The following is a 20,062-nucleotide window of genomic DNA, read 5'->3' on the forward strand; positions in this document are numbered from 1 at the left end:
CGCCGCCCTCACGTCAGCGCCCCCCCTTCCCCGCGGGCTGCCCCGACCGCGCGGTGCGTTGTGGGAGCGGCGCTGAGATGGCGGCGGCCGCCGCCGGGCTGAGCTGGAGGCGGGTGTCCTCCTTCACGGGGCCGGTGCCGCGCTCCCGCCATGGGCACCGCGCGGTCGCCATCCGAGAGCTGCTCATCATCTTCGGCGGCGGCAACGAGGGCATCGCCGACGAGCTGCACGTCTACAACACGGGTGCGCGGGGCGGGGCCGGGCGGCGGGGCGGGCGGGGCGGGGGGGGGGAAGGCGCCGGGGTAGTCCCGGCTCCGGCCGCTGGTGGCACCGGGCCCCTCACGGCACCCGGGATCGCCCGCCGAGCCTCCCGCGCTCCCCCGGCTCGGCCGAGGGGGCGGCGGGCGGGCTGAGGAGCTGCCTGGAGGTGAAATGGCGGGACGGGAAATACGCCCGGGCCGTGGGGTCTTCCCTGGGATAGCGCTACGCCCCGGCCGGTGCTGCGGCGTTAGTGGGCCTTTCTGGGGAAAAGGAACCTGGAAAATCTCTTGATGCGCCTGTTGTGCTTTCTCAGCCCCTGGCGCGGGGGTGCGGAGTCTTCCCCTGGCAGGGCTCGGCTGAATGGCGGCAGGCGGGATTAGTCCCCGCCAGTGTCCGGATCCCCCTTCTTCCCTCTGGTGGCGGCAGCTCACGAGAGCTGAACGCGCTGGAATAGGAATCTTGCTTGGAAAAGTGAACATGCTGGCATTGGGAGCCTTTCCAAACAGGAAGCTGCCCGAGACCGATTTTATTTGTGAAGGATTAGATGCCTAAATAGTTACTGTACGGGATGCTGAATGAGGCTGGAAAACTTGCGTGTAGTGTTAGAGCTTGGGCCGAGACGGGAGAGTTCAGTGACTGATCCGTGCTTCTCGATCTGCCACTGTTAGCTGATTGAGTTTTTCCAAGCAGATTTTTCTTAGATATCTTAAAGATCTACTATTCTTAATCACATTTTTGGGGGGAGAAGAAAAAAAATTCTTAACCTTTCTGTTCTGACAAGTAATCCCAAAGAAAACTCTCAGAACAGTACAGTTATGCTGTCTGTCAGAACAAAGGTTTTGACGCGTACCTTTTGAGTGAGTCTGCTGGGTTTTTTTCCTGCCCGGATTTTCTGCTAAAGGTGTTTCCCCTTCGTAGCAGTGACAAAAAGGATCATGACTCAGTTGTTCCGGTTCCTGGACGAGTGCTTGGCCCAAACTGACCTTTTTTTCTCTAGGGTTTAAGGTGCAGGGTTGTGACCCAGGCTGCCCCAGTGTGGGATGCCATCCGTGGCTCTTGCTATGCGTGTGATGACTTCCGAGGAGCTGGAACACACTGAGTATCTTAATCCACTGCAGCAGCGTTCACTGGAAGCTTCTGATTTCATACTTTTCCTCTTCATGGTCATGAAAAAAGCTTAGGATAAAGAAGACAGTATCTCCTGTAATTTTTTTATTCCAGAGCAGTTTAAACACCAATATGCTGCTGCTGGATCAGACTGTCTCAGCTGCTCTTTCTTGCCTGTGTGCCTCTCCTCTCCCATGTATCAGTGTAGTGTTCCGTGGATATTAACATGGGTCCCAGAACAGTGTAATTAGTTTTTGAATAGGGCTATTAAGTCCAGGCACACTGCCATGCTGCTGTAGCTCTAATAATTCTGTTTCTAGGGCTAGCTCCCTCTGAGTTAGCATGGTTATCTCTCTTCTGTGGAACTGCATTTGTGTTCCTCATTAGCCTCTATTCTTGGCAAGTCTGTTAAATTGCTGGGTGACCCTTCGTAAATGACTTAGTTACAGTGACCTCATGGGCTCGTTCATATTGAGTAACATTGGTTTGATACAGGTGTTTGCTTTCCTTTTTATTAAAAAAACTCCCTCAATGAAAACTTAGTGTTAAGCAAATAGCCCATTCACAGTTATCTACAGGTAAAAAGTTAAAAAGTAATGCTCTAAAAAGCGGAGGTGTTTAAAAATACACTTTTCGGTGTTTTAAATATTTATCTTCTTTTTTTTTTTCTCTCTCTACTATAGTTACAAATCAATGGTTCCTTCCTGCTGTAAGGGGAGATATTCCTCCAGGCTGTGCAGCACATGGATTTGTTTGTGATGGTACCAGAATACTAGTTTTTGGAGGAATGGTTGAATATGGAAGATACAGTAATGATTTGTATGAATTGCAGGTAGGAGATGTATGAAAATGTTTCAGTTTTGAGGACTACTATATTTATCTGTTTATGAACAAACACATTTTATTTTACCAACTGCAGAAGAAACTTAGATAAGCTTTGCTCTGCTCCAGGAAGAATAAACTTTAAATAGATTCTGAAGATGGAGAAAATCCAAATGCCTTTGAAAAAGAGACTTCCAGGTAGTCTAAATAAAGTATAAAATATTTAGTCTTTTATTTCAGTTAGCTCATATGTGTCCCTTTTAACATATGTCCTGAGAAAAGCCCAGCGTTCCTTTAAAAATAGTTTAGAAAATATAAGACCGTTAACATTACCTGAATTCTATTTACTGTGAGTGACTATAAATGAAGATAGTTCTGAACATATTTTTCTTGTCTTTAAGGCAAGTCGATGGCTCTGGAAAAAAGTAAAACCTCAAGCTCCTTCCAATGGATCACCACCCTGTCCTCGACTTGGCCATAGCTTTTCTTTATACGGTAACAAGTGCTATTTGTTTGGTGGCCTGGCAAATGAAAGTGAAGATTCAAATAATAACGTTCCCAGGTATGCTGATTTGCTTTGAATTTAGTGGCTTTAAAGACAAATGACTAGATGTGACAACTTTGAGCAGGAACATTCTAGTCAGGCTGTTCTGTGTACCTGCAGATGGATTATTTGTGCAGTGGAAGGGTTACATGGGAAGAAGCTCAAATATTTCTTCTGCTAACCCCACAATATGTAACAGTGACTGACAGCTCTGACACTTATGTAGGCAAACCTGAGTAGACTTTGGTGTTTTTCCTAGTATTTTGGGTGATGATTTTAAGAATGGCTTGTTTGTTAGAATTACTTGAATCAGCCAAGTCTCATGAGTCATCAGGGAATTCACGATGGATGTTTCCTCTATATTACTGTGGAAAATAGTTGTGAATTCATCTGGAAATTTTTTACAGTAACAGCTGAAGTTGCCTTTGTTGCCAGCAAACAGTGCTTTAATGCTCCAGTTTATATCCACGTTCACCTGCAGTTCAGAGCAGTAATATCCACTGAGCTATAACCTGGCAATTTTAAGCTCAGTAAACAAGGGGTACGTCATGTGAATGCCAAGATTCAAAAACAGTTATTTAAAAAATAACTTGCTGATAGATTCAGCAACAAATGGCTAATTGTCTATTGACCAGCCTGAAGGCACAAGAAAAAAATAGCTTCTTCTCACCTTTATTGCCTTGGAGTTGCAGAAATTCATCTCTAATGTCTCTGGTCATCATGTTATTTCTCACAGCTTTGCAGTTTATTCCAAGTGTGTCCATATGTAGTAATTTCTGTGAAGAATGTTGTTTACCCCTGTTGAATGTTTCCTTCATGTAATACAGCGTGGCAAAGATGATATGAGAGCATGTTTCCTTAGAGGCAACCAGTTATAATTGTTCAGGTTTTTTGTTTTAAATCCAGTTTTGGTACTGTCCACAATGCATCAAATGTTTTGAGAGTTTAAAACTCTGCACTCTCCCAAGACAGAAGTCTGTAATACTTGGAAGGGATCGGGGTTTAAAGCACACTTGTAATCGTGCTTGTAAGTGAATTTTTCATACTTTTGACAATAATACCCTAGATATTTAAATGATTTCTATGAACTGGAGCTGCAACATGGTTCTGGCGTTGTTGGCTGGAGTATTCCTGTGACCAAAGGAACCTTGCCATCTCCCCGAGAATCTCACACAGCCATCGTATACTGCAGAAAAGATGTGGGAAGTCCAAAGATGTATATTTTTGGAGGGATGTGTGGCTGTCGGCTTAATGATCTCTGGGAACTTGACATAGGTGAGTTGATTTGCCAGTAGAAGTCTGTGCTCACTGGCTCAGAGGAAAAATGACGGTATAGAATGGTTAATGGCATGATGTGGTACAAATATTATTGAGTCTAACACCATAGTGCTAACCTCTTGTAATTTCTGGAATTAAATATATACAGCATTGTTTGCATATATTATCCTCGCTGATTATGGGTGAGATTGTTTCTTTAGAGAGTTCTTTAGAGTGGTTATCACTATGATAACCAAGCTGAATAACCATAATGGAACCATAATATATCTTTCTGATAAACGTTGTATTCCTTCCTGTTTTTTTAAAAGAACCTCTAGGGTCTTGTTATTTTGCTTCTTTCTTAAAGTTGCCATCCGAAAAAGATTAAAGTTTTGTTTTGCTTAATCTTAGAGGTATGTTCCCTCCTAAAATCCAGGGAGTGAAATATGCAGTAACAAGGTTTCTTTGAGGATTTTTATTCTGTTTCTTTTAGAAACCATGACCTGGTCAAGACCAGAAACCAAAGGGACAGTACCTCTTCCTCGCAGTCTCCATACGGCCAATGTAATAGGAAACAAGTATGTCTGTTGTTAAAAGCTCAACTCTAGAAAGGTACACCTAGTAGGAGAATGATGACACTTATCCACTACTGCTCAGTATAAACCATCAGCCCTGTAGAGTACCTTGCTGCTGCTATTTTAAGTACCACTGTTAACTTAAGGGTATCAAACTGTCAGTGTTTCCATCCAGCAGAACAATCTACCCAGCCTTCAAGCAGCTTTCCAGGCTTCTTAAAGCACCTTTGTGCATTCTGGGGACTTGGGTCTGAGCTGGCTCTGTCAGGAGTGAGCTCGAGTGCCTCTGTTTTCTGTGACACAAATGAAATTAGCTATGCAAAAAAACTGCTCAAAGAGTAAAACCAGTTCTAGGCAAAACTATTCCACATTTTTTACCGTATTCTGTTTCTCATTACTCTGCTTCTTACCAATGTGGTTTGTTTTGGCAGATAGCATTGATAAAATGGATTTTTAAACATGGGTTTCAGTGTATTTTATATCAATTTACAAGTGGGCATGAGGAGAAAGAGGCAGGGGGGGAAAAAGATGTGCAAGTTTTGTATCTTTTGATTCAGTAGCTTAGTTTTTGATTACTTACTTAACATGTTGGTAGTTTGTAGCCTGCATTATATTTTTAAATTTTGATATCTGACTTAGATACCAGTCTTCTTATTTTAGTTATTGAGAAGTCTGCAGTAAAGGATTGTAGAAATACTGTGTAAATGTGTGATTTTCTGCGAGCAGTTTGGTGGCTTGTAAAAAGTGACAGTATTAAACTTCTCTTTCTGGAAACTTGTTTGAGGAGTTTGCGGGATCTTTTGTTTGGTTGAGTTTTTTAATCAGTTAACTTACTCAAAAATTTCAGAAGGTGGATGTCTGCAACAGTACTTTATAATGAGAGTAGATTCAAATAAAATTTGCTGTAAACCAGAGCTGTAAAGCACTGGGAATTTTCTGTTTCGTCCTAGTTTGAGAGAGCCCATGCATCAGATCTGGATATTAATTGTCTTTTCTTTTTCCCTCTTCTCCTATATTTCAGAATGTATATTTTTGGTGGCTGGGTTCCACAGTCAGCAGGAGGTGAAATTTCTGCTCATGATGGCGAATGGAAATGTACCGGTTCATTTTCTTACCTTAATTTGGGTCAGTGTTTCTGCCTTTCTGGGAGTGGGCATTTTAAATGATACTTTATTAACAGAGTAGAGTAACTGTTTTGAAGACCCCGAGAAAAGTTTAGGATACATAGCTGTAGCACTAGGGGACTAAAGAAGTTGCTGGGTTTTTACATCTTTCTTGAGAAGTGATATTTTAGTAATTGTTTTTCTTTGAAGATTCAGCAGGTTTGCTTCTGCAAATCTTTGTTAATACAGCTTTAAGTAATTTAAATACTCCTTCATTTATAGAAGAACACAAGAGACAGATCCTGAAATGATATTTTTCTAAACATGATAGTACTGTCCCTGAATCCTCAACTTCTGATTTTGTATTTGCCTGAGAGACATAACCAGAGGTCAGAAAATTCATCCTGTGTTAATTGATTTAACTTGCATATTGACTGGAAAGTGACCTTCTCTTTGTAATGTTTCAATTTTAAATGCAATTGTCTATAAAACCAGAAATGATTCATCTACACTTTTTTCTGTGCAGTTAAGCGTACTAACATCTTTATTTCTCTCTTTGGAAAACATCTAGAAACTAAATTTTTCGAGTTTCGTTTGCTAGATACCACAGAATGGATAGGTCTGATCTCAGATTGCCAGGAGGACAAAAGTAACTTGTTCCCAGGGCCGAGGGCAGGACACTGCGCGGTAGCGGTTGGCACTCGGCTGTATATCTGGAGTGGTAGAGATGGTTACAGAAAAGCTTGGAACAATCAAGTCTGCTGCAAAGATCTTTGGTACCTTGATACTGGTGAGTTAAAAAATAAGAGACTTGCACTATGTTCCGTGTTTTGTTAACATCTGGCAAGCTTGCATCATGGGTGATCAGAACATCTAAAGCTGTAGCAGTCTCAAGGATTATTTAAATTTTAAAGGTTGTTTTCAAAAACATGCTTCACTTTTGATTGTTCAAAGGCTGCAGCTATAACTTGAACTGAAAAAATTAGGAAGGCTTGTTTAGAGCCTCTGAAAGAACTTTGTGGCTAGATTCTGCATTGCATCCTATCATCAGTTGATACAAGGTGCTAAAGGGTGTTTTGCCTGAACTCAGGGTTCCTGACCTCTCTTTTTAGTGATGTCTTTTCTGCTACTATTTGCTCCTTCCTACCAAACCCTTCCTTCTCTTGGGATCATTGCTGCTGCTGCTGCTTCCTCATCTTTTGGACTGCAAAATGATACTATTGAATCTGAGAAAGGACCAAATTGTTCCTGGGGATGAAGGGAATTCTGGAGCACTAATCATTCATTAGTAACTGGATGGCAGGACACTGAGATGGTACTGGGGAAGAGGGGACTGGAATGGAACTTTTGGGAGTGAGTTGTTGCCTATTGAAGCAGAAATATACAAGTTGTTATTGGAGATTGTGTAATATTCAGGAGATAGGGAGGTGGGGGTTTTTTGTTTGTTTGTTTTGTTTTTCTTTTCCTTTTTTATTTTTCCCTCAGAAGATCAGAAAATGAAAAAAAGTAGCAGGGGAGGGATGTGCTTGAGAGCACAGCCTAGTCAAGGCAAGTGAGAGGAGCAGGCCAGTGGCATCAATCATGTCTAGACTTCAGCCTCTGCAGAAGAAGTTTGAAGGAAAGCTCACTTTAGTTACAGAGAGCATGCAAAAAGGAAGAGGGATCTTCTGTGAATTCTGTTGAGGAATATGTAAAGCTTTAGGGGCCAAAGAGCTACCTGCAGCCTTTTGGGAAAGCACAAAGGTCTCTTATCTCTGTAATTTCTACAGTGACATAGCTGTAACTCAAAGTCTTACTGGCAGCAGAAGAGACCTTGAAAACAAAGCATGAAAACTTGAGCATTTTTGAGCACTCTAACATGACACTGTGTAATTCTCTGACTTGTCTTGCCACCTTTGGCAAGGGTTTCTTGTTGAATCTGGTATACCTCGTACATCAGTGGAAAAGGAGCTACTGATTTTACTCACAGTGTATAGATATTTAATAAGCTGATTAAGGGAGGGCCATTTCTAACATGCCATCTGTGTTTTGTTGGTTTCTTGTAGAGAAGCCCCTAGCACCATCACAGGTACAGCTGATTAGAGCTACAACCAACTCTTTTCAGTTGAAATGGGATGAAGTTCCTACAGTTGAAGGATATCTTCTTCAGTTACACGCTGACTCACCAGTGCCACCGGTGGCTGGAATTCCTGTTACTGGTGTTCCTGAGACATCACTGCTGAGTTCACAAGGTAGTGAAGATCTCACAAGTCAGATCACATTATGCTAATGTTTGTGCACAGGCAGACTGGAGTATTGCATAAGTATTTGATATGAGTTTGTTTTTTAAGGAACCATTTTTTGCGAGAGAGAGACCCTATTTCTTTGGTTATTCCCAAAATGCCTGCATTGTGATTGTGTAAAACTCCACTTTACCTTGTTTCTGTTGATTTTGGTCAGCTGTCTGAATTATGAAGATATTTGTACAGTGCTGGGCACGATTTGAGAAAGGAAACAGTGAGAAAGGGATTTTATCTGACTGTTTGCCATGCAGTTTCATTTCAGACTTACAGCAAAGTTTTCCTTCAGGAAACTTTGGGTCTCCCTCTCCCTTACTGGAATAGATTCCAACCAACATAGTATTAAATTTTATGTAACTGATGGGGATTTGTTTTTGTTTACCTGCCAGGTGGCTGTTCTCTACATCAAAATCCACAACCATTGCCTAGCATCCCTTATCCAGAACTGAAGGTTGATCATCCCAGCCAAACAAATAATCTCATTCCTAATAATGTAAGTTTAAACTGAAAAATGCATGAGTGGCAAAGTAGTGTGGGAAGCTAGAGGACTGCCAGAACACTTCCTCAGTTTTGAAAGTCCTTGCATAATTTTTGGGCCTTAGGAAAAAAAACCCGAATCAAACAAAAAGACACTTGTTGAAGTAGTTGTGTCTGTTTTCTTATGTAGCTTTTACTTTTATGATTGACAGACAGTCTTTCAAGTCCTCTTCCTGGCAGAAAGGAAACTGCAACTGTGTTGACTTCCAGAATGCTAACTTGGGAGCCTGATCCCAGTAGAAATACTATTCATCCTTAAAATGTTGGTGAAATTAATGTGGAAAGCAAAAAGAATAAGGCATATTCCTCCTTTGTTAATGCTTTTATGCTAGTCTGCTTAGTTGTAGGTTCTTACTACAGATTAAACCCAATTATTATCTGTTCTGTTTGTACAGCTGTACACATTCCACTGTTTTGCCAATTCAACAGAAAGAGTGAGGAGAAAGGCTGGCTAAAGGATCACATTTTTATAATTTTGCACCTTTTCTTAAATGAGAAAAGTCTTAGATCTGTATGGGATCCATAATGTATTCCTGGAGAAAACACATGTAGATATACTATAAATTTCACTAACAGTAGAAATATCTAAAGTACATACCAGGAAAGCAAAAGTTGAAAGCCTCTGTAATTGTGATTTTCCCCATCTCCTCAAGTCCCCCCAGTAGACTAAATATGTGCATCAATGAACTTCCATGTAATGACAAAAGAACGTGAGCTCACTGTCAGATAAAATTCAGTATCTATCAGAGACATGTCCAGGTCCACTCAGAGTTTGAGTTTTTGTTTTATAATGGCTAAGATAAGGGGGATTGAGGGGTTGGTTTCTTGGTTTAATTTAGAGTACTAGGGAATTGTTGGAGGAGGTTAGCTTGTGGCTTATGAGTAAGCATTTTCATGCCATGTTTGCAACTGAAATTTCCCAACTTTGCAGTTAAACACTAACAAATGTGTTGTTTTGCTTAGGTCCAAGTTTCCCTTTCATCCAACTCAATATTGAAAGTAGAAGGAAAAGAAAAGGTTGCAGCACCTGAAAACAAGATTACACAGGAGACTATGAAAAACCACACAGATGCTACAGGATTCAAAGAATCAAATGCCCCTTCTCTTTTGCCTGTTTGTACTTCAAGTAAGATGACTGTAGAATAAAAATTAATTGAAAAGAGAGAGTTAAAATTCATCTCATAAACATAAAATAAGATTAGTTGTCTTGTAATTTAAAATTATTTTAGATTCCTTTGTAGTTTAAAAAAACCCAACTTGTGTTAGTTATTACTGAACATATTTTTAGAAGATACAGGGAAAAATGAAATTCTAAATTGTTTGAAGTGTTGCAAGGGATGTGAAATTCTCAATATATTCATTATTGTGATGGCAAATGTGTCTAAACATAAATAGCCATTTTTAACATAAAGAAAAGGACAGATACATTTTACAACATTATGGTGATGGTAACTCCAGACTCTTTGACACTGTGTCTGTTAGCAGTGAAAAGCTGTAATGTAAAATTTCAGGCAATGTAGAGAGAAGCCTGTTTCTCTCTGACTGTAGAGGAGGTAGAAGATGACAAGGCACTGAGGTAGGCATTTCACTGAAGTGCCTTAAGTTCAGTGTGGTGAATCCAGGCTCAGTCACCTGATCTGTTTATATTTGACTTTCATGTACTTTATGGGCTGTTGGATTTTTATTTTCTTCACAGTGTAATTTAAGTATCATGTGGAAATTTTGGTTCTTAGTGCTAAGTGAGAAACAAAATTCCACAGGGGTTAATCGTGACTGTTACAAATCTGTGATACTGATTTGTGTGGATGCTTTATTTTACTGCTTTTTTCCCAAATTAATCATTTTGTAACAAAATTAATATAGAATGGCAAGCTTAAAACAACTGTTTACATGTATCTGTTTATGACTGCAGACAGACTTTATAAACCTAGTTATAAACAGTTATAAACCTAAAGAAAGCATTGGTAATCAATATGATCAGATCTGTTCTAACCTAATTTTGAGCTAAACTCAGGCTTCATAGGAAACTAAAGCCATTAGATCAGGTTGAGATTTGTTATGTGTTGTCAGTATTGATTTCTGGTTAATATTTTCTCTTTTTAAGGTGCTCAGACATCAGCAAATGTAGGTGAATTACATGACTTGGACAAACAAACTGTAAATCCTGATGCTTCTGTATCCAGTACTGTCTCCAGCACACAAACTATGGTAACCCAGCAGGCTGTTAAAACTGAATCATCAAGTACAAATGGGGCAGTTGTTAAAGATGAAACTTCACTAACAACATTCAATTCAAAATCTGAAGGTTTGAAATGTGTTTCACATACTGTATTTTGAGCCATATATATCTAAGGCCATCAGAGTTCCCTTAGTGTGGTGGGATTCCCATCTTGACTAGTACCTGGGATGTAGATAGGCTTTGGGCATTGAAGACCTTGTGCAGCCTGGATGATCTCTGCTATGATTTAAACATCTTTTAAAATCAGGATATTCCTTTTATACATCTGTAAATCACTGTGTTTCCTGTAAGTGAAAAGTCCTTTAAAGTCTTCATTTAAGGTCCATTTTTGAAATAGCAGTGGTAGCCAGTTTTGGTGCCCATTGCACATTTGTTTTCATTCAATGATTGTGAGTCAGCAAAAGACTAAAATAGTAACCTTAGATGATTTTGATTTTAAGCAATTGACCTTTAACAAATATGTCCAGTTAGCATGGCTAGCTCACTGCTAGTCAAATGTGCTGGCCTCTTCATAGTCTGCTTGAAATATCCAAAATAAGCAGCAAAGCAGAAAATAAACATACGGGTAGTTTTTCAAGTTTTGTTTTTCACAAATATCAACAGGCTGTGCTTGTTATTGTTTTGATTGTTAACTAAAGAACTGTATTCTTATATTGATGTTGAGTGTATAGTATAACTTTTACCAAACAGTACTGTACTTTAAAAGCAAAACCCAGAAACACAAGTATAGAATACTAATATTCCCTTGTGTTGCTTGTGTGCTTAATCTTTTTTCTTTCTTTAATATTCCATTTTAAATTCAATGAATGCTCTGTTCCCATTTGTTAGGATTGTTACAGATTAACTGCTCATGTTCAGATTCAGATTGTACTGATGTCAGAAACAATGCAATCAAATTAAGATTTCACACTTAGACTATTCCTACAGTGTCATCAGTTTGTGCCTCAATCTGGTATTTAGATTATTTGCTTGCAAATATTTTATATGAATTTCATAATTCTGTTCTTATTTAGGATTTTCTGCCTTCTGTTTTTATTATCTGTAGCAGCCTCCAATGCCAGACTCTCAGAATTGTTCTGTGAATAGAACAGAAGCCAAAATTAGTTGTTTGTGTTATAAATAGAACTGCATGCAAAAGAAGTCTGACACGGACTTGTGCAACAAATACTTGTAAATGGCTATTGAAGTCAACTTCCATATTTTGTCGATTTTGTATTCATTTTCTGTATCACTCAAGCTTTTTAAATTTAACTTTTTGTTTTTAGCTGCTGAAACTGCTTATATCATGCCTTCAACAAGGGTCAGTACTGGACAGACAAATGATTCACACTCCTCTGTAAGTCTGAAAAAGTATAATCAAATTTCTGTATCTATTGTTCTGTTGATTAGTTGTAAGGGCTCTTCTGTTTGCTTTTCTTTCAGAAATATAATTAAAGGAAATGTTTATTTAGGGCTTGAAGTGAATAATCAGGGGTAAACATTTCTGTTGTAAAACTAATTGCATTGTGTGGGTTTGATGTGAGTCTAAGTAGCAGTTGTGTAGTTGGGAGGAGATCCAAGTATGTGTTTCAGCTGTTGAACCATTTTTATTGACTGGCACAGTGGAATGGTCTCTCTGCTGCATGATGTGCAAATGTAAAATGTTTTTCTGTATGCACAGTTGAATTGAAAATGAAGTATGTATTAGATCAGACTATTGTTAGCTGCTGATCTATAGATCTGAAACGTTACTTAACTGACATCTTGATGTTTTTCCCTAGAGGAGATGGGGACTGGCTATGCAAGCTGTAAATACTGCCTGAAAAAGTAAATGCTTCCTATTTCACCTGCTTACAACTTAATACACAAAACCAAGGTGCCACTGTTGCCACCAAAAGCGAGGAACTAAGGATGGGGAGAAGCAGCTGCTGCCTAAAGGGTTGGGGTGCTTTTGCCAAGAGCAGCTGCGGTTCCTGCCCCGTTTCCGTGCCAGCAGGATCATGGCCTGTCTGTGCTGGGCACACTGACTGTGCAAGTGCTCTCCCTGGTGTCTGGAGACGAGCAGGAAAGACAGTTTGTCTTTCTGGGTCAGTCAGGAACAGTTCACACACCCTGCACCACCATTGCCCCTCGCCGCAGCAGAGGCCTGTTCTCAGCTGCCGGCGAGTTCAGCAGGGGCTGAGGGAGAGCATGTCTGGGGCTGAGATCCAGCTCATTCCCAGGGAGAGCTGCTGATGCTTGACCACTCTGTGGAACTTCTTGACCTCTGAGCCAAATTAACTCGCAACTACATGCTGCTACAGACACCTAGTTCTACAGCTTTAAACTTCTTCCCCTGCCTGTTTAGAATATCAGATGCGACATCCCAGCTGTTGCCTTTTAAATGACAGACTGTGTCTGAGTCCATGTTTAAGAACCAGTTGGTTTTGAACACTGTTTTAATAGTATATGCATATCCATTTGAAGTATAAGAAAGTAACACTGGTATAAAAGGGGGTTGTCTCTCACATATAATAGAGTCTTAACACTTCTTTACATTACTCTGAAGTCTGGGTAATCCACGTAACATGTTCTTCAAATACTAGAAAACTCCACAAAGACCGATGGCACCGGTGAAAGCAAGAGACCGGCGGTGGTATGATGTTGGAATTTTTAAGAACAACAGTGCTGTGGTGAGCCAGTTCTACTTGCTGCCAGAGGAAACACTGAACATTTCTAACAAGGTACCTGCTGATTCTCCTCTGACATAACTTGCACATAAAATCTTTTGGGACCTGTTGCTGTTGTTAATTCTTTTCTTATTTCTAACCTTAAGAAAGAATTTTAAACTCAATAAACTTTCAAACCAGTAAAAGTTCTTAAAAACTAAAAAACCCACAACTTTTTTAATATGTCACTTTGGTACAGCATTGAAATGTTTCAAAGTTTCTTCTCTGTTCCCAGAATTGTTGCCTAAAAATTCTTAAAGATACTAATGAGACATAGGCTAGGCTGTTTAAAAAGACTAGATCTGGAACTGTAGTGGGTTTTGTATTAGATCTTTCTATCTTAATGTTTTTGTACATGTAAGTTGATATATGAAAATACATGTGAAACTTGCAAAAGTGTTGCAGTTTTGATGACAAAAGTGTAAATTAATGATGTCTTAGTGAACTTGAAACAAAAATCGTATTTTGTTTTCGTGAGACAGAAGCAAAATAACAGAACCCTCTCTTTGAAAGCACTTCAGTATAAATATTGTATATCTTTAATGAGCATAGTACATTTTAAAGTGTTTACATTGGTTGTATTTCTTGTACGTTATTCAGAAGGCAAATAGTTCCATTGTAAGTTTTAGTGATGGATCAATGCATATTTTAATCATGGAAGTACAGTGGCACATAATGTTTCAAAAACCTATTTGTTACTATCTTACAGAGCTTTTCTTTAAAAACATTTTGATTACCTCCACATCAGTTTGCAGCTCCTAACTGTTTTTGAATTAAATAACTGTTTTTGAATTAAATATATTTTTTAGGACAGAAGATTGTGCTAACTGAATCATAAGTTATGTAATTGTAAATGCTACTTTGCTTTTACTTTCCCAAGTAAAAATAACCACAAAGTGCAGTTTAATTTAAATGATTGAAAAAATGGGGTATTTTTTTGGTTTAGAGATATAGTCTCTCACATTGCATCTTAGATCACCTGTTTTTGAGGTGAGATAGTGCCCTCAGTCAGAACCTTTTTGTAAATTCTGATTTAAGTACAAAAGTATTAGGTAGATTTTCAGTTTAAATTAAACTTAATTTATTACTACCCACCTTATGTTTTTTAGGCTGTGTTTAGAATATTTTAAAAATTAACACAAATGTTGCTTTCTTTTCAGACGGAAGGTGCAGATGTACCAGACTACAGATTACTGAAGAAACAGGATCTTTTTCCAGGCACAGTGTACAGGTTCAGAGTTGCTGCAATTAATGGCTGTGGTGTTGGGCCTTTCAGTAAAATCAGTGAATTCAAAACTTGCATTCCAGGTTTTCCTGGAGCTCCTTCAACAGTCAAAATCACCAAGGTGAGAAATATATGTAATATAATTTTATACATCAGTTTAATCTCAGAACTCTTGGGTTTAGTTGGTTTGTTGTTGGGGTTATTTTTAAGTTAAAATTGTCATATAAAATAGTTTCAAATACTTACTTAACTCTGCTCAATGTAATATTCTTTAAGAAAATTGCTAAAAATAATAATTTTAAGACTTACTGATTATGTTACCAGATACATGTCTTATTCAATCATCTGATGGTTTACCTGTGATTTTCTGTTCATTCATCCTTAAATCTATAGGGGTTTACCAGGCTTTTTAAAAAAAAAAAAAGTCAAAAGACACATCCTTATCTCCAGAGTGATGATGTTTAGGTTAGAATTCTCAGCTAATCTTTAGAATTTGGGGTTTTTTTATTTTTATATTGTTTATATATTCATGGTTAGCTACACACTATCACATTTTTCTCTCTTTTCCTTCAGAGTGTAGACTGTATTCATCTTTCTTGGGAGCCTCCTGCTTCGCCCTCTGGAAATATTTTAGAATATTCTGCCTACTTAGCAATCCGTTCCACGCAGTTACAGGAAAATCCAAGTCAACTTGTATTTATGAGAATATACTGTGGTCTTAAAACATCCTGTACAGTGACTGCTGCCCAGCTTTCCAACGCTCACGTTGACTACACTTCCCGACCTGCCATAGTGTTCAGGATTTCCGCAAAGAACGAGAGAGGGTACGGACCGGCCACGCAAGTCCGGTGGCTCCAAGGTAAAGTCTTGAAATGTTCTTTTGTTCCTGACAGGAGCTTTATGCAAATATAGTTGTTGAAGTTGGCTTAGCATTTAAATAAAAAAAAAATAAAAAAAATTTAGATTTGTTCACAAGCGAAACCAAGCAAGTTTGTTGGTAATTGAGTCTTACCCGCTCCCTAAAACTATAACAGCCTTGGAAGCTTCTCACTTCCGTGGGCTTCACTTCAGCTCAAAAATTTTGCCAGTCTAATAAGCAATCCATTTACATGCATGTGTGTAGTCAGGGGGTGTTTTTCAGTCTTTTCACCCTCCTCATTAGAAAAAATTTTCATTAGATGATGTAAGGTGCAATTTTGTGATGCTTATACACTTTAAAGTCTGTAATACAGCCAGAAGAGGTTTTGTCATCTTGTCCCTGCGCTTGAATTTGTACAGGTTCATGATGACCTGGGGATGGGAGTGGATTCACTGAAAATAAAGATTAGTTTTAGCCTGATCAGTTCTGGCTCACCTTACAAGTCAGCCAATCCAGAGGCTCTAAACAAGAACTTTTGCTGTCTTCCAAAATGTTTAGTATTCCAGTGCTGTTTTATCCCTTTAACTGGCAAGGTGTTTGACCATGATCTGTACCCCAGAACTCTGAAACAGCAGTTGTTTGAAAGTGTTTGACCACGTACACCACGTGAAATTATGAAGCATTTAACGATGTCTCCTCCTTTTTGCAGATATGAAAACATCAGGCTCAAAGTAGTGTTGCTACTCTCAAAGCCATCAGTAGAAACAACATAATAAATCTCCAGTTTCGAATGTAGTGTTTAATGTAACTCTTGTACTATTTGTAAATGCTACAAATACTTTATTTTTGCATTGTTTTTATCTTAAAAATATATAACCTTTTTTACGTTTGACACATCAGCGTTACACAGCCTTGCTCAGGTATATGAGTACCTATAGAAACTATACTGAAGATGGTGGGGTGAAGGATCACACCCTATCCAGTAGCTCTTTTTGGTAGTGATAGTTAAAATGTAAAAAATACACACTTTCAAATTAAAAACCAAGAACAAATTTGGCCTAAGCAGCAGTATTTGAGGTAGAGTCCCCATTATTGCTTCGGATCTTGCACAGAATAATTCATAAGATTTGGTATAAGAGCAAATTCTGTTTGGTTTTGGTTCCTTATACCACATTCTTCGTTGTGGTGTCTGAGTACAAGGCAAAAGTTTCCAGTTATTATATAGTAACTTAAAATGTATAAATATTTTAATATATACTTTTTTTGTAAAGAAATGATTTTTTCTACTATTTGTAACAAATACCTTAATCTTGAAAGATATCCCCCGAAAATTTAAAAGGAAAAAGAGAAACTTATCCATTGCTCTTATTACAAAAAGCATAAATTCAATGTAAATGCACTACTAATATTTAGAATTATCCTTTTGTAGTTGTACAAATCTTGAACTTGTAAATACCAATGTTTACAAGAGGCCTTTCTGGTCTTGTATGAAAACTTCCATGAGATTCATTCTCTTTTTTTTTTTTTTTTTTTTTTAAATAAATCCATATGCTTTGCTTTTAGCATATGCTTGCTTTTTGCACTAATAATAACTTACCTCATTCCTGTGTTTGTAATCACTTGTGTTGCTTCCATAATGTTTCTGTAAAACTTCAATCTGAAAATTTTAACCAAAGTTTAGAATACATGGTAAGCAATTTTGCACATATTATATGGCAACTTTCAACATATTTATTCCAGTTAATCTTCTTAAGTGCTCGTTTGCTTTACCAATATATTCTACCAATCAAGTTCAGTATCTCCCTTTTACTATGCATCATTTTACATTAACTAGCTAGCTGATAAAATCAACAAGCATTACTTCTAGGAATAGGTTGATCCATTCCTATGCTGAAAGAAAAAATTTGTTCACAGTAGTGAAATAAAGGTAAACATTTTAAATGCTATTTATATATCTATATGTAAACCTGTGTTTACCAAAGTGTAGAGGAAAATGGCTGAGTTGGACAAGGTCACTAGGTGAATAGATTGAGGCACTTAAATAAGATTTATTTTAAAATAAAATCTAAATTATTTACTGTGCAATGAAGTTTATACTTTGCACTTTAATTTTGCCCCAAATGCCAAAAGACTATACATCAAGGTAGAATTTCTTGCCTCTTCCAGTTAAATTTGTCTTAAGAGCGTTTGTAAATATATAAACTAAAATAAATTATGTGCCTGGTTTGGTGGGAGAAGTATCACTAAAATATTAAGAGATTTAACAGCTCAAGTATCCCAGAGCAGATTTAATAGCCAAGTTTTGGCTACCCTGAAAATCAGGGTTATAACGGAAGTGCTGGTACAGCCTTAATTATCGCAACGCATCACGTGCCACAACAGCACAGGAAAAGTGCTGGGGACCATAAATCACTCTGATAGTGTTAATTGTGGCACAGGAGTAATACATGTGGTTTGACTCCAGAGGAAAACCGTGTGTTTGTGGTAATAACAGATATCCCAGATTCACTTTAAACAGTGTTTATAGTATGAATGTATAGGACTTTTCCTGAAGTTAACTGGCTTTAAGATATTTGTGTTTTAATGGTCCATTTTGTCAGGTATGATCTCACTACCAATACTGTCTGATAACTAAAATATCATACACACAAACTGTTAACTAGAAGAGTAGAACTTGGTTTTTCTTATTAGTACTGTGAAAGAAGCCTTTAGAGAAAACATTTGTGGCTTTGATTTTGTTGGTTGATAGCTGTGATTGTAGAGTCGTTATTTAAGAATAAAACCTGTTGGGTATGTCTGGGTGGAGTTTTTTTGCACTTGGTTTCACCTGCTTTGCACAATTTCTTTTTCAGTGGGTATGTCACAACTACCAAAGGGTAAAACTGTGGCGTTTTCAATGAAAGTGTAATTTCCTTGTAAGTGTGCTTTCTTCAGCTGACTTGACATAAGATGTCACTTTCTCTTTTTGTCCAAGTTGGGTGATGTTGAATAGTGACCATAAGCAAACCTTCAGTTCCTCACAGTTTTACTTTAACCTGAAATTGTGGTACACACTGTAAAATACACTTTGTGGTCTGTTTTTTAGAACTGTATTTATAATGTCTAAATCCCACCTGTTTGCCTATCAACTAGATATCAGACAAATATTGATTGTTCAATTTTAAATTTGTTGAGAAGACTGTTGACACCAGCTCTTTGAGAATTCGTGTTATACATTTATTTCAGATACCGCTAAAGGAGATGTAACAGAAACTGAAATCTATCAGATGACAGTATCCATATTGTAGAAATGTCTAGGTTTACTAAACTCCTTAGGGAGGTTGTGACTGTGTAAGTATAGGACAGTCGTGCCACTCACGGCAGACACTGCTACAGCTTCACCTTAAGAATGTTCTTGTGAAAGTCGAAATGAAATGAACAATAACCTATACTTTGTGTTTTCAAAGTAATTATAGCAATATCTTTTGAATGTAGTTTGGAGTAGAGCACATGATCATGCCATAAACTCTGAAGATATAATAAGTATTACTGTTGTTATCTGATATTTCAGGATAGCGAATTTGACGTGAACTTAGTCTTACAGCCTGTTACTCAATGACCTCTACAAGGAAACTGACATTTTGTACAATTGAAGTTGATTAGTCTTATTTCAAAGCATTGTTTGTTCTTTGTAATAAAGTGGTTGTCCTATCAAATGCATTGTAAACACCGTGTGGGGCTGTTTCTTCAAAGGTGTACGAGTACAAACTTCAAATTTCTGGTACAGAGAAGAGAGTGAGTGTGTTTGTCAAGGCAGGGAAGAGGATTTAATGATAATGTAATACTATCCCTGTCTCAGGTTACTTCTTGGTTACCTCATGAGCTTTTTCCTTAGTGGAGGCTCTCCACTTTCCTTGCCCCACCTTCTCCTACAGTTGCTGTGCACTCACCATTACTCTTGCCCTTCCTTGCCTTTGTGCCATGCAGCTTGCAGGCTGTGGTCTCTGAAGTGAAATTCTGAAATCACTTCCCCTGCCTATACACCAGCCATGCTGGTCAAAATGAGTGACAAAGAGTTTGGTATTGCTTTGTTACAGTTTATTAAAAACATGTGTCAGTACTTAGCGTGCTCAGAAGGCTTCTGGTAAGGACATGAATTGCATTCACGTCCAGCTCTGCTCAAAATGACATCATCTTGGGCAAGTTGGTAAACTTTTATGGCAGTTGACTGTGGGGAACTACTGAGGAAACAAGCAGTAAGTGTGGCCAGAAGCAGGGGAGCAGAGACAAGCAAGTGAACTGGAAGGTCTGGATTGTTTCTAGACCTCCTTAAGAGACCTCATACAAGAAACTGCTAAAAGCTGTCTGCTCCAGATTTATTCCTTCCTTGTGTTCCTAGCTATTGGAATAACTTGTTATTATTTTGTTATTTGTGATCTTTGCATTAGTGGAAAACAAATGGGAAAACCTAAACAATCAGTGAAGAATTCCCTCGTGCTGTTTTCTTTCTGTTAATAAGATTCTCAGACTAGGAGTTATTTTCTCTTGAAGGCAAATTTGAATTTGCTGTATGAATTTATCTTAAAAA

General features: G+C 38.3%; 1 protein-coding gene across 1 annotated transcript; it reads left to right on the forward strand.

The window, feature by feature from the left end:
* The first annotated feature begins 53 nt into the window (after positions 1-53).
* On the forward strand, positions 54-19,194 carry HCFC2 (host cell factor C2). The gene is made up of 16 exons (XM_027662440.1): positions 54-243; positions 2,052-2,200; positions 2,592-2,752; positions 3,801-4,009; positions 4,485-4,569; positions 5,588-5,691; positions 6,271-6,459; positions 7,715-7,900; positions 8,338-8,441; positions 9,449-9,611; positions 10,590-10,790; positions 11,990-12,060; positions 13,289-13,426; positions 14,572-14,757; positions 15,210-15,495; positions 16,205-19,194. Exons 1-16 carry the CDS (start codon positions 78-80, stop codon positions 16,228-16,230), a joined length of 2,424 nt encoding a protein of 807 aa, XP_027518241.1. The 5' UTR covers positions 54-77; the 3' UTR covers positions 16,231-19,194.
* Positions 19,195-20,062: the final 868 nt, after the last annotated feature.

The sequence above is a fragment of the Corapipo altera genome, unplaced genomic scaffold (assembly GCF_003945725.1).
Source record: "Corapipo altera isolate COAL_440 unplaced genomic scaffold, ASM394572v1 1, whole genome shotgun sequence".
Classification (NCBI taxonomy): domain Eukaryota; kingdom Metazoa; phylum Chordata; class Aves; order Passeriformes; family Pipridae; genus Corapipo; species Corapipo altera.